At 40.9% G+C, this 14,310-nt stretch overlaps 2 protein-coding genes across 2 annotated transcripts in view; one reads left to right on the top strand and one right to left on the bottom strand.

The window, feature by feature from the left end:
- atp8b4 (ATPase phospholipid transporting 8B4) overlaps positions 1 to 9,104 on the top strand; it is a 23,873-nt gene extending 14,769 nt beyond the window's left edge. The window contains exons 21-28 of the mRNA XM_033634510.2: positions 1,156 to 1,297; positions 1,694 to 1,877; positions 2,007 to 2,230; positions 3,540 to 3,623; positions 4,134 to 4,379; positions 4,456 to 4,594; positions 4,683 to 4,813; positions 6,086 to 9,104. Coding sequence (XP_033490401.1) covers positions 1,156 to 1,297; positions 1,694 to 1,877; positions 2,007 to 2,230; positions 3,540 to 3,623; positions 4,134 to 4,379; positions 4,456 to 4,594; positions 4,683 to 4,813; positions 6,086 to 6,403 — 1,468 coding nt within the window. The 3' untranslated portion in view covers positions 6,404 to 9,104. The remainder of the gene's footprint in view (positions 1 to 1,155; positions 1,298 to 1,693; positions 1,878 to 2,006; positions 2,231 to 3,539; positions 3,624 to 4,133; positions 4,380 to 4,455; positions 4,595 to 4,682; positions 4,814 to 6,085) is intronic.
- galk2 (galactokinase 2) lies at positions 9,083 to 13,916 on the bottom strand. The gene is made up of 10 exons (XM_033634410.2): positions 13,633 to 13,916; positions 13,447 to 13,535; positions 12,107 to 12,230; positions 11,912 to 12,005; positions 11,675 to 11,821; positions 11,481 to 11,579; positions 11,115 to 11,267; positions 10,705 to 10,915; positions 10,374 to 10,575; positions 9,083 to 9,596 (listed from the first exon to the last, which is right to left on the bottom strand). Exons 1-10 carry the CDS (start codon positions 13,680 to 13,682, stop codon positions 9,389 to 9,391), a joined length of 1,377 nt encoding a protein of 458 aa, XP_033490301.2. The 5' UTR covers positions 13,683 to 13,916; the 3' UTR covers positions 9,083 to 9,388.
- Between the last annotated feature and the right edge of the window lie 394 nt (positions 13,917 to 14,310).

Below are 14,310 nucleotides of genomic sequence, written 5' to 3' on the forward strand. Positions count from 1 at the left end.
CATCGCTATTGAGATTTGGCAAAATTTAGAGGAAAAGGCTCCAGGCTGTAGATGTATGACACACAATTTACTCAGTGCACAGGCCACACATTTTTACAGTTAGAGGATGTAAGAATCATTTTAAGATTACAACAGTGACAACTGAAAATGAAAAGTTTTTATTTAAGTATTTTATATTATAAGTATTTATTTCTATGTTTTTTTTTTTTTTGTAAAAGCCACAGGGAGCCACTGGAGAGGTATTTAGGAGCCACATGCAGCTCTGCAGCCACAGGTTGCCTACTCCTGTCTAGAGGAAATCTGCTGTGACGCTCTTAGGGGCCATACAAATGCCACTTGAAAGCTGGCACAATAGTACCGCCCAGTGCCTGACCTTGCGTTTTCAAGTTGGTTAAAGACGCGGCATCTAAGGGCCCTTAGGGTTCCCACAGTCATGGAAAACCTGGAAAGTAATTTCACAGTTACATATTCCAGCCTTGAAAAAGTCATGGAAAGGTCTGGAAAAACTGTGGAATTTGATTGTGTATAATGAAATTGTTACTGTTGTCATCCATGGATAACCTTCCACGTAACTTAACATAATGGCAAAAGTATTTTCTGAAGCTGTTGACGGAACACAGCTCTAATATGCATCAATATGTGACATCACTTGTTTACCATCACTTAGTTTCTCAAGTTTTTCCCTTGTTCGGTCTCTCCCTCCATGTATGCCAGCTAGCTCAAATTGCAATTTTAGGCAAGAAAAACATAAATTTATGTAACCAAAGGACTCCAGTGTTGTCTGCCTTGTGTTTATGATAAGAGGCCCAGACTGTGGATATCTTTGGAGGCAATCTCTGTTTATTCCTGACAACTGACAGCTGGAGGTAAAAACAAAATCCTCTGTCAAATACGACGATAAAACTGTAGCCCCTCTCCCACAACAGCAGAAGGGGAGAGGCAAGGCTGGAGACACCCATCTATAGGTGAGGTACCTCCAAAGGTGAATGTCGGGGTACAGAAACTGAGTATAACATTTTGAAAATTCAGAAATTCAGTGCCTATAGGTCACATCTTATCCACTTGATAACGATAATGCTGTCATTCATTACAAGCTCAATAAAGCTTTTACAAACATACTGAAAACGTATGTCTACTTCTCTCCTCTCTCCTCAGGAGTGCTAAAGAGCACATTCTGGGCCTGAGTCATGTCAGCAGTGCAGGAGATGTTAAGAAGGCAGATATGTTTGCAGATGACTCTGTGTTTGAAGAAACCATTATAGCAGAGTACGCTTTAGTCATCAATGGACACAGTTTGGTGAGTTACTCCAATGTGTATCTTTGAGGCATATTCCTTTGCTGGAGTGATGATTTAATCCTCTGCTTGTTTTTATTTTGGTACTGGTGCCTGAGGTTTGTTAAGCAGTGGTTGTGTTGCTCTCTGCTGAGTCTGGCTTCTCTGTACCTGCTGCTGACTATGCCGAGTCTGTAATGAGCTGCTGTGTCGCCGAGGGCCCTCTACTCTATTACAGGTCTTCATTAACATCCATTTCCTGCTCCCTCACTGTGCCTTGAGCAGCGTGCATGATGCAGCAACAGCTCAGTGGAAATGTTACTTTGAGCTATTGCTCAGTGTTGCCTCTGCAGGGAATTGACGTTACAGGATGGGTAATGGTAAGGTTTAACAGGTGTGGTGTTTGTGCTCCCCCTGCAGGCTCACGCTCTGGAGCCACAGCTGGAGCACATCTTGCTGGATTTGGCCTGCTTGTGTAAAACAGTCATCTGCTGCCGGGTCACTCCGATGCAGAAAGCCCAGGTGGTGGAGCTGGTGAAGAGGCACAAGAGGGCCGTCACCCTGGCCATTGGAGATGGAGCCAATGATGTCAGCATGATCAAGAGTAAGTCTCAGAAATGAACTTACTCATAGACCCAAAGCTAAATAAACATAAGCTGTATTGTTGTGATGTATTGTTACACCCCTGTTTCAGTTTCAAAGGGCAGTGATCCACACTGTGTGTCTTCCTCAGCTGCTCACATCGGTGTTGGCATCAGCGGTCAGGAGGGGATGCAGGCGGTTCTGGCAGCAGATTACTCCTTCGCTCAGTTTCGTTACCTACGGCGGCTCCTGCTGGTGCACGGACGCTGGTCCTACTTCCGCATGTGTAACTTCCTGTGCTATTTCTTCTACAAGAACTTTGGCTTCACGCTGGTTCACTTTTGGTACGGTTTCTTCTGTGGCTTCTCAGCTCAGGTAAGAATACTGTGTACCGTAATACATGTTGAGGTAATTAAGTACATGAACAATCCTGCGCCACAGAAAAACTGTCTACACACTGACAAATAGCTGATGAGTTCATGCAGTAACCTTTCCTCTCTTACATCCCTGCTCCTAATTGGTCATAACGGTTAGTCTGTTAGCCTTTTGATGTCTCTTATTCTGATTACATGTTCTGCTGATGATGGTCCTTTGATGGATCATTCACTTTTTGTCACATTTTCAAACTGTCATCTTTTTGCACATAAAATAAATTAATGATTGATTAATTTTGCATCATAAGGGCCTTGTCTACTTTTTTGTCAACGTGCAGATAATTTTACTCTGAAATGGTAATGTTGAGTTTAGCTACATGCACCTGCCATTATCTTTAGTCTGCCTCTGTGATAGCCGTGGCTGGAGGCATTATGTTTTTGGGTTGTCCATCCATACTTTTCCTATATCACGTTTGTGATATCTCAGGAACACCTTGAGGGAATTTCCTTAAATCTGGCATGAACGTCCACTTGGACTCAGGATGAACTGATGAGAATTTGGTTGAAGGTCACTGTAACATCACAAAATATGTATTTGGCCATACTTCAAGTATTTATATATAATTTATGACAAAATGTCATACAAATGTTCGATAGGATAAAATGATGAAGTCATGACATTTTATATTCAAAAGGTCAAAGGTCAGCTTCACTGTAAGATCATAACATTTAACAAAATTGCTTTCTGGCTGATATTAAACGCCATAAGTCATGAACAAAAGGGGAGACATTTGTTGGTTACTAATCTTGAGTGATTGTATAGATCTGACCACTTTATAAACGTGCATCTTAGACACTTTTGTTTTGTTCTGTATATTGGTTTGTCTGTTTGTATTAACATGTACAATCTATTTAAAACCATACTTTTGTGTAGTTTTTACTAGTTTGATGTATATGTATATATGTCAACCTTGGAAGGGATGGGGTTCAGAGTGGGAGACATCACCTGTAACTTTGCACCTTTTCCTCTGAATGGAAAAATCAAAATAAAGTCAGAAGAAGATAAAGAAGATTAAGAGGGATTAGAAGGGGAGATTTGGTTGTTTACTGAATTGGTGACACTAATTGTGAGTGATTTTATAGATCTTATTTGCTGCCAGGTTGAAGGTGTTTGTGAAGCATCCATGTTTTAGAATTTGTAGCATCTTTGCAGCAACATCCATATTTGAAGCATTGTCTACTGTCATGGCTAAATATGAGTCAACATACAACCATGACGCAGTAATTCTATGACTGTCCTCTCTTCACAGACTGTGTACGACCAGTGGTTCATCACCCTCTTCAATATAGTCTATACGTCCTTACCAGTCCTGGCCATGGGACTTTTTGATCAGGTAATACTGTTAAATATGCAAAGATAATAAATCCTGTTATTTATTTTACATATCGTATTTTTGTTGGTAATTGTCTGTTTTCTTTTTTTTTAATTTAGTGTGCTATGGACATTTCTCTGTGGGGTTTTATTATTGTTATTATTATAATTAAGCATTGACTTGTATAGTAGTAGAAATTACCTTCTTTCTTTTAACTTCATTTCTAAATTTGGACTAAAGTCCATTTATTTTTCCAGCTGAGAAATGATACTGTCAAGTCAAACAGGTGAATATTTTATCACAGTAGACCTACTTTACTGCGTCATAATGATTCCTAGTTATCTAACCCTGTATGTGTGACTGCTAGAACCCATAACCTGATTAACTCATTACACACAAACAATGCTGTATGCTGTTCATCTATCATTTTGAATTTACCATTTGCAACAATCAGGCCTTCAGTGCTTCACCCTGTCTCTGCCATTATACATAATATTATAACAAAACACTCTTGATATCTGTTTCCTACAGGACGTCAATGACCAGAACAGCCTTCGCTACCCGAGCCTCTACAAACCGGGCCAGCAGAACCTTCTCTTCAACAAACGCCAGTTTTTTCTCTGCACACTGCAGGGGATGGGCACATCATTCCTCCTCTTCTTTATCCCCTACGGAGCCTTCTCTGTCATGGTGAAAGAGGATGGCTCGCACTTTTCTGACCAGCAAGCATTTGCTGTTACCATAGCAACATCTCTGGTCATTGTCGTGAGTGTTCAGGTAAGAGTGTAAACAGACAGAAATAGCCCTGTGTATTAGATAAATAAACGTTTATGATGAATGTATCTATTCCTAGATTGGACTGGACACACACTACTGGACAGCTGTCAATCACCTCTTCATATGGGGCAGCCTCATTGTTTACTTCGCCATATTGTTTGCAGTGCAAAGTGACGGCATATTTGGCATCTTTCCAAGTAATTTCCCATTCATAGGTAAGTTTGGCTCAGTTTTACATATACGTGAAGAAAAAAATACAGATTATTGGAAGTTGATTATAATTAAATGTGTGTGTGTCCTCAGGCACGGCACGTAACTGTCTATCAGAGAAGAGTGTGTGGCTGGTCATTCTGCTCACCACTGTGGTGTGTGTCATGCCCGGTTTAGCAGTCAGCTTCCTGAGAGTACACCTCTTCCCAACTCTGAGAGATAAGGTACAAAAACTTTGATGCATCTACAGCAATAAAGACTTTATTAAGTTTCCCCCATGGCTTAATGTAAATACATTTACACAAGCACATTTTTGAGGTACTTGTACTTGGGTATTTCCATTTTATGTTACTTTAGTTCAGGAGGAAATATTCTACTCTTTACTGCGCTACACTTTCGTGAAAGCTAAAGTACCTTCAGGTTACAATTCTCCAAAAAAGATGATCATCTTGATAAAAAAAAAACACACATTGTTAAAGATTAAACCAGCGGTTCCCAACCTTTTTGACTTGTGACCCTTGAAAAGAAATGGTGTCGAGTTGGGTCTCCTTGTCACGTTTCAGATATCTCTGAGTTGTTAGCAGTTTCCCCAAAGAGACATTTCCCCTCAAAACTTCATTAAATGACTTTTTGAGACCTACAGAGGTCAAATCCTTCAATATTCTAGAAAGGAAGCAAAGAAAAGTAAAAAGTGAATATAATCAGTACAGATCAGTGTAGCAGAACTTTATTTTTCCTTCTTCCCTGCCCCATTATTCATCTCACAACCCCTCAGATTTATCCTATGTGTGGAAGTGCCTGACCTCGAGGTCAAAACTAGCTCCACCTTGACCTTGACAGCTACTTACATATTGATGCGTTAGTATTAACAATCTAAAAATGTCATATTATATGTCAGTCACGGAGGCTACTTCATGCAGAATGTATACTTTTTTAATACTTAAAGTACATTTTGCTTTAAATAATCCTGTAAGCAAAGTAGTTACTTGCAATGGAGTATTTTTACATTTTGATACTGGTACTTTTATTCAGTACTCAGATATTTTACTTATGTAAAAGTAGCACTACCACAATGTACAAGTACTGTATTTTGCTACTAGTAAAGTCCTGCATTCAGAATCTAACTTAAGTAAAAGAAAAACTGAAATATTAGCATCAAAGTATACTGAAAGTATCAAAGTAAAAGTATAGTAAAAAGTAAAAGGCCCATCTCATAATCATTTAATATATTATTGGATTCAAATTATTGATGCATGAATGTGTTCCATCACTTAAATGTTGCAGGTGGTAAAGGTGGCGCTAATTATAATTACCTTATATTCTGCTGGGTAGTGTAATCTGTACTAATACAACAAATGTACCACTTAAGTACTAATATCTCAAAATGATGCTTAAGTACAGTACTTTAATAAATGTACTTCAATACATTACACCACTGCTTATACTTAAGTGAAAAAAATCTAAGTACTTCTCCCACCACTGCTGTATTTTAACAGGTTCGTCATCTCCAACAGTCCAGAAAGAAACAAGGACCTCAGGAGCAGAACTTGAGGCGAGTACGCAGAACGAGCTCCCGCCGCTCTGCGTATGCCTTCTCCCACCAACAGGGCTACGGAGAGCTGATTACTTCAGGCAAAAACATGAGGATGAGCACAGTGTCGTCTGCTTGCTCCCCTGGAAGAACCCCGCACAGCTCCTCATGGATAGAAAACATGTTGAAGAGAAAGAACGAAGTCTCCTGCGTCCCTGATGAAAGTACAGGAGCACCAGAAAGCAGCAGCAGAGCAAAACAGACTCAGCAGCACACAGACTGAACCAGACCTGACAGACAGATAGTGTATTATACTACAGCATACCGTGAGCATGGATCCCACAGACTGAGCAGAAGGTATGAGTGTCCTTCAAAGTCCTCAAATCCAACTACACAGGTGTACCTCATATTTTTTATGAACTTGGGTCACATATACTCTGTCGAATGTTAAAGGCCAATCCAAACATGCTTAGGCTATCTAAAACAAAAGCCAGCTGATTGAAAACACATAAAGTCCACACAGACATTTGTTTAATGTGCAACAGCTTGGAAATCTCAGGACAACATTATGCATGAGTTGCCAAAATTAAAGAAATATTTGTCCTCCTGCATCAACCGATCCAAGTTGATCTTTAAGTGGTTGGTGCATTTACTCAATATTATTTTAATGGCATGTACGTTTCTGATAAATAGTGAAAGTTTGGGATACCTAAAGGGATAGTTCAATCTTTTTGAAGTGGGGTTGTATGAGTTACTTATCCATAGACAGTATATTACATACAGTAGATGTCAGTCAGCAAACCCCCAGTTTGGAGAAGCAGGTGGGAGTCCGACATGGAAGCTAAGCAGTGTACTGCTGTGGATGGGTCGGCAACAAAATGTATTTTAGCCACCTGAAATAAAGTCCCACCTAAAAAAAAAATCAGTATCAGTTTAAGTATACTATATTTAGAGTATTTTCACTGCTTTACCTTTCTGTCAGACAGTGATTTCCAACTGTAAAATGAAGTCATTACATCACTCTCTTCAAAGCCAGACTCCATTGAGAAAAACAGTGATTTAATATTGCTGAACAAAGGAGCTGCTGGTTTATCACTGCATTGAACAGTTAGTGTGTTTGTGTTATTGTGTGACTTTGGAGTTTAAAAAGGTTAGTTCAGATTCACCAAAGTAACACAATAACACAAACTGACTTACTGATCGAGGCAGCAGTAGACCAGCAGCTCTCGTGCTCAGTGCATTAAAAATACTGTTTTTGTCAATGGAGTCTGGTTGCTTTGACGAGAGCATGGATGAAGAACTTCACTAAGAAACTAACGAATTCCCCGTCACAACGGGCTGACGGAAAGGTGAAGCGCTGAAAATACTCTCAATATAGCGTACACCATAACTGATATTTATTTATTTAGATGGGACTTTTTTAAGTGACTAAAACATGTTTTAATGCTAACCCCCTCCACAGCAGTACATTGCTTCTCCAAACTGGGGGTGTGCCAACTGACATCTACTGTAGGTTATAGACTACGCATAAGTACCCCATACAACCTCACTTCCAAAAATACTACCCATTTTAGATGAAGCTTTAGCTGTCACAAAAATAATAACATATAAATGACGGGCATAAATAAAGGTAACCTTGAGCACTAGTACAACAAACTTAAATAGACCTCCGTCTGTAAAGCCTATGCACTAAAACTCTCCTCTTACCCTACATCTTAAGTGCTTAAACACAAGTGTTTCTGTAAATACTGATACAAAGCTGCTAAATATGACGATAAGCACAACTTAGTTAGTGATTTAAAGTGGAAGCTGACAACTTTTTAAATATCAAGAGATAGCTACTGATGGCAACCGGGAAAAACAAATTGTCTTCCTGTTGTGTTTCCGCAGTGGTTGACACACTGTACTTCCTTTGCGGCATAAATTTAGCCTTCTTTTTTCTGGGAGATCGTACCCGGTGGCAGACAGAATAGGGAACCCATCCTTACAGGGAACCAATCAAAACACAGATGGTCTCATTATTCTATAGCCATTGCATAGTGTAATTAACATTCACAAAAAGTGCAAAAAACATGTCTATTTCCACGTTAAATACATTTTACTGACTCCTTATTTTGCCAATAAACAGTATCTCTCTGTTCGCCCTGTGCTGTGCCTTGTATGGTTCCTGTTAACGATCAAGCTTTCTTATTTGATATTCAACAGCTCCTCTGGCTTGAGTTTATTCAAACAAATGTGTGAGCTGGAATGCATGGCTTGAATCTGATATCCTTAAAAAAATCCAGTTCAAAATACTGATTTATCACTCAGTTAAAGCAATGCACAGTTGCTGTGCAACATTTGAATGATCATTATCAAACTCCAAACGTGACGGCTGATTTAATTTGGTTTTTCCCAACATAAAGAGAATGAATAAAGCATAAAAAAGTGGAGATTAGCTTTAAAAAGCTCAGGTATTCAAACCAACAACAGTTACATCCTCTCTTCTATTAAGTTTTTAGTCCATATTTAACCATAACAAGTAAAAGGGGAAAATTGTCTGGGTGAGGTACGATGTGATAAAAGTCCCTGAACAGATTTTATGCTGCAGGTACATTCAGTACAGTACAGTGTGCCTTAGACCACCAAGCCTCCACCACCACCACTGCTCTCTAATGATGTGAAAATTGCTCCTGTGCAGGAGCTGCAGCCCAGCGTGTGGTCTTACAATCAGGACTTTTCTACACTGATTTCTACGCGGCTCTCACATCTTGAACACAGCACAACCCCGACACACTGTAACAGCCAGATTAAACATGTCGAAGTGATGCTGCTCCCATAATCACTACTTCTGAAGCACATGTAAAACCTGAAAATATTCAGCTTATTTATTTCTTCTGTCTTTGCCCTTATGAGCTACATTATGTTCATGTGTAAAATGTAAAAAGAAAATGGATGGATGGATTTTATACAGCAGCACAAATTAAACGTGATTGTTATTTTATTTGTCGTCGTCTCTTTTCTGAGGTGGACAGTTAGACGGTGATTGTACGGTACAAAATCAATTTATTACAAAAGCCTTCATGATTTAAGACACAAAAAAACATATTCCCTTTTTCATCACTTACATTCCAGAATACAATGTAAAGAGGTAAAATGTAAAAACAAAGAGAGATTTGCATTTGACTTCAGAATCAAGAGTCTGTGTAAACATGCGTCATTTGTTTCCCCAGAGCTGCAGTGTATTTGAATGAATAATTGCTGTATAAACAAACATGGATGATGCATTTCACTCCTCGAGGAAGATTGCAGCTCCCCCGCCCGGCTTTGACACAAACAAACTCTGTTTTTCCATCGCTGCTCTGCGTGGATCGGGGCGGTAGTAGGCCTCGCTCACTGCCTGTAAGAAAGACGCCACCTTCTCTTCGGGAACCATGGAGACGGCACAGCCACCCCAACCTGCTCCTGTCAGTCGGGAGCCCACTGCCCCCGACTTCCTGTCACCAAGAGAAACAAGAAAGAGGCGTTAAGTCAGGAACTCAGTAAAGATGATATTTCTGAATCCAGTGTACACAGGGATACTGTACATGTATGACCAACCAGCCAGCACTAAATATACACATAAAGTTTATATCCAAGTTGCTTTTCAATGTGAGGCTGTAGTTTTGCACAGTTGTGCTTTGAGCTAAATGCTAACATTGATGCGAACATGCTGATATTAAGCAGGTATAATATTTACAATGTTCACCATTTTAGTTTAGCATGTTAGCATCCATATGCTTATTAGCACTAAACACAAACTGAGGCTGATGGGAATGTCACTGTGTGCTGTTCAGGCCCATAGGAACACAGCTCGGCCTTGCTTCCAATTATTCCCAGTGGCCACGTGCAGCTAAAAAAACATCCCCTGCGGCCCAAAAAGCATTTTCCCCATAGACCACTGCTGTAAAATAGACGTCTGTAAAACTTGACAGATCACCTAAAACTGCAAACAAGAACAGTTATGACTCTTTCATAATGAATTTTTGATCCATGTAGCATTTACATATTTGTAAAAATTATTTTAAAATCCATGTGTCGTCACATTGTAAAGTCTGCGAGCCAAACAGGAACTTGCAAACTTGCCGTTAGGGCCAGCAGGAGGAGCATTTGTTGGTTGTCTAAAACTGCACTGGTTCATATTTCATTTTACCCCATCAATTATTGGATTTAGGACTCAGGACATGATGATTATGTCCTCCTGAGTCTGTAACAGGAGTAAGCTGTATACTCACAGACAGATGTCCACCAGTTGATCCAGTTCAGGGCAGCTGCACTCATACAGGTCTCTGCAGCTTTCATGGCTCTGGTTCATCAGGTCTCCCAGTAGCCGTATGGAGTCGGACGGCGCAGAGTCACACACACTCTTAAATTGCAGCACCCGTGCACCTTCACCGTACACGTGCTTGGCTCGCTGGTAGAGCTTAAATTGTGTCACTGAGAGAGGTGGAGAGGCAGATATTTGTCAGGTCGTGTCAAACTTCCTGCTTGGTTGTGATATTATTCTGTTCTTCTATTATTCTGAGATATAAAAGCACAGAGATGTTTCTGTGTACTGTTTCTCACCGTGCTGAGTGTTGGCGCTCAGCAGCTCTGTGGAAAACTGCTCGGAGGTGATGCCAAGCGCCTTGCAGATCTCCTCTCGGCTGTATGGCTCAGGATGCAACACCTCATCCACCAGAGCCAGCATCTCCTCCAGGGAGGCCTTCAGCTCCGTCTGAACCTGCACCAGCTTCAACAAGCTGCTCGAGTCCAGACCTCGCGCCTGGGCCAGCATCTGAGAACACACACCAACCCAGATGTGAGATTATTTACCTGTCTCTCCACCTTAACTGTATTAATATTAACACCCATATTTACTGAAGCTCTAACATAAGGACTGCCATTTGAAATATTAGCCATGAATCATCTTTTACACCCCCCCCCCCCCCCCCCCCAAGAATCAGGTTGAAAACCTCCAGACAGGATCACTGTACCTTTGTGGCGATTCGACACTCCACCACACGGATGTTAAAGTGAGAAGAAGCAGCTTTGTTCATCTCCACGCAGCAGTTGGAGATCACAAACACAGCCCCATCTGGGAGCTTGACATCAGTGGCTCGCAGAGGCTGGAAGTCGATCAGCTTTGCCTGACACACAATTAAAAAAAAGAAGTATTAAAACAAGTGGTGACTGTTCAAGTCACTCCTTGTATGGTAGGTACTTTACACCAATCAAACATACATTTGTCCTTGCATTCTTCCAGATGTATCTTTAGTGTGTTAATAGTTTGGATGAACAAATGATCCTCATCAACCTGTACAACCTGTGTGACAAAATGTAATGTAAGAAAAGGGACGTACAGTTCCTCTCTCTGCCAGGAATGAGATAGACTGGTCCATGCCGCCTCCCTCTGTGCCAATGTAGCGCTCACTTTTGGCACATATCTCAGCCAGCGTCACCTTAAGGGTTACAGAGAACAATGAGAACAGGACTGAACAGAGCATCTGAAATGATAAAAACTGTGCCGGAAATTCTTGTATTGTAAAGCATTTACCTTTGTGAGTGACTTCTGATTTGCCTCCATTGTTACGAGCCCTGCACAACAAACTAAGGCACTAGAGCTGGAGAGGCCGGAGCTCGGAGGAATGGTCCCATCTACGACACAGGACATCCCGGCTAAAGGAGTGATCCCAAACTTCTCCTGTAACAAAACAGCAGGAAGGTTGATCCCTTTAATTTACTACAGAATTTTATACTAAACTGTAATGAATAAAGACTATCTTGATCGTACCTGAATACCTTTTACTCCACAGAGAAAGTAATAATGCCACTTTGGGTTCTCTCTGTCTATGGCGATGTCCTCTGAACACGACACGGTGAAATCCCTGCAAACACATGATGACATGAACGTGTGTTTTAAGCTCCTGAGTTAACTACACAAGCACAATGTTAATATTCAACAATAATAAAAGGGTCCAAGTCTTACTTGTACTGAGGATTTGTGTTGGCCAGAGTGATTTTCCCTGAAGAGTTCACTGAAACAGCTGCCAGGATGTTTGGCTCAATGGCCATCGGAAGGACAGAGTAGCCGCAGTAGTCGATGTGCTCTCCTGTTATATATGACAGATTAGAAGAAAATGATCATTATTAGCAGAGACCATTCATCTCTTAAGAATATTTTGGAGCACCAGCCATTTTATTAGTTACACCTATTCAACTGCTCGTTAACCCAAATAGCTAATCAGCTAATCAAGTGGCAACTCAGAGTACTGAGGCATGTAGACATGGTCAAGACGACCTGCTGAAGTTCAAACCGAGCATCAGAATAAAGAAGAAAGGTGATTTAAGTGACTTTGAACATGGCATGGTTGTTGGTGCCAGACGGGCTGGTCTGAGTATTTCAGAAACTGCTGATCTGCTGGGATTTTCACACACAACCATCTCTAGGGTTTACAGAGGATGGTCTGAAAAAAGAAAATGCCTTGTTGATGCCAGAGGTCAGAGGAGAATGGCCAGACTAATTCAAGATGACAGAAAGGCAACAGTAACTCAAATAACCACTGGTTACAACCAAGGTCTGCAGAAGACCATCTCTGAAGCAACAACACGTCCAACCTTGAAGCAGATGGGCTACAGCAGCAGGAGACCACACCAGGTGCCACTCCTGTCAGCTAACAACAGGAAACTGAGGCTACAGTTCACACAGGCTCACCAAAACTGGACAATAGCAGAGTGGAAAATCGTTGCCTGGTCTGATGAGTCTGGATTTCTGCTGCAACATTCAGATGGTAGGGTCAGAATTTGGTGTAAACAACATGACAGCATGGATCCATCCTGCCTTGTATCAACAGTTCAGGCTGGTGGTGGTGGTGTAATGGTGCGGGGGATATTTTCTTGGCACACTTTGGGCCCCTTAGTACCAACTGAGCACCAACACCACAGCCTACCTGAGTATTGTTGTTGACCGTGTCCATCCCTTTATGACCACAGTGTACCCATCTTCTGATGGCTACTTCCAGCAGGATAACGCGCCATGTGACAAAGCTCAAATCATCTCAAACTGGTTTTTTGAACATGACAATGAGTTCACTGTACTCCAATGGCCTCCACAGTCACCAGTTAATAAAGTGGCCGGTGAGCAAACGTGACTAGAAAAACGTTGTCAGCAGACAACTCAGCAGGTTTAAGGAGCCTAACATTTGTTCTTTGAGGTCTGCTGTGTCTGGGACAAATACAGAAACATCAGCCAAATATGCTTTCATTGCCAGCCAACTGTCTTGACTCACTAAGTAACTAACTAAACCCTAATGTATGAAATTAAATTACCTATTAGGTTGACTCTTCCGGGTGCACATGCATAGAAGAGAGGAGATTCTCCATACTTTGTTTCAAAAGTATTTTTCAGGTTTTGCAGCCTGTAGAGAATTACAAATAAAGAAATTAAGTGAGAATCACATTCATTTCCTTCTGTCTCTGTCTCACTGACAATCAGTAAATCTCTCTGCTACTCACCTTTCATTAGCGCCAATCGCGACCTTTAACTTGGGTGGGTTTGTGGCCATTTCTACCTGTTAAAAGTAACTACGCCTGGACTGCTTGTTGTCAGACAGGAGAGCTCACAGCTTTCTGCAGGTCCTGGACGCGATCAGCTGACTGTCACAAGAGGATCCGGGACACCGAGCCCGCTGACCTGCGGTCAGTTCTTAAAACATGAGTTCGGCTCAGTTTAGACGTGTTAAGTTCCCGTTTGTAACGGAGGAGCTGACTCTGAAACAGTTCAGGCTGTAGCGGTGAAAACACGGAAGTGTGTGGACAGGGGGCGTGGTTAAACACATAGGCTGTAGAGTGTATCGATGACGTCACAATATACATTTATATCAGATTAATATCAACTGGTTTGCACAAAGTTCCCATATTTGTCTTATGTTGTGTTACTGCTGTTATGTTTTGAATAAGGATGTTAAAAGAAATCTAAAAAAAAATAAGAATTTTAGATTTAGATTAATTTTAGATTTAGATTAATTTATCTTATCATTTTAAAATTGTATGCATTTAAAAGCAAAATTGTGCAATTTAAATATTGACCCCCTGAATTCCTCATGGGATGATGGTTCAATACTTCACTATGGGACACTGGTGCCATGTCACTGTTTGACCACAAGATGGGAACATAATATTAGTGTAGAATTT

The sequence above is a fragment of the Epinephelus lanceolatus genome, chromosome 5 (genome assembly GCF_041903045.1).
Source record: "Epinephelus lanceolatus isolate andai-2023 chromosome 5, ASM4190304v1, whole genome shotgun sequence".
NCBI lineage: Eukaryota > Metazoa > Chordata > Actinopteri > Perciformes > Serranidae > Epinephelus > Epinephelus lanceolatus.

Excerpts from the sequence above, each read along its gene's own strand:
- galk2 (XM_033634410.2), bottom strand. The coding sequence starts at position 13,682 with ATGGCCACAAACCCACCCAAGTTAAAGGTCGCGATTGGCGCTAATGAA. Across the intron at positions 11,268-11,480 it reads TCCTGGCAGAGAGAGGAACT|GCAAAGCTGATCGACTTCCA; the intron begins GTACGTCCCTTT and ends ATTGTGTGTCAG. Across the intron at positions 10,916-11,114 it reads AGTGTCGAATCGCCACAAAG|ATGCTGGCCCAGGCGCGAGG; the intron begins GTACAGTGATCC and ends GTGTGTTCTCAG.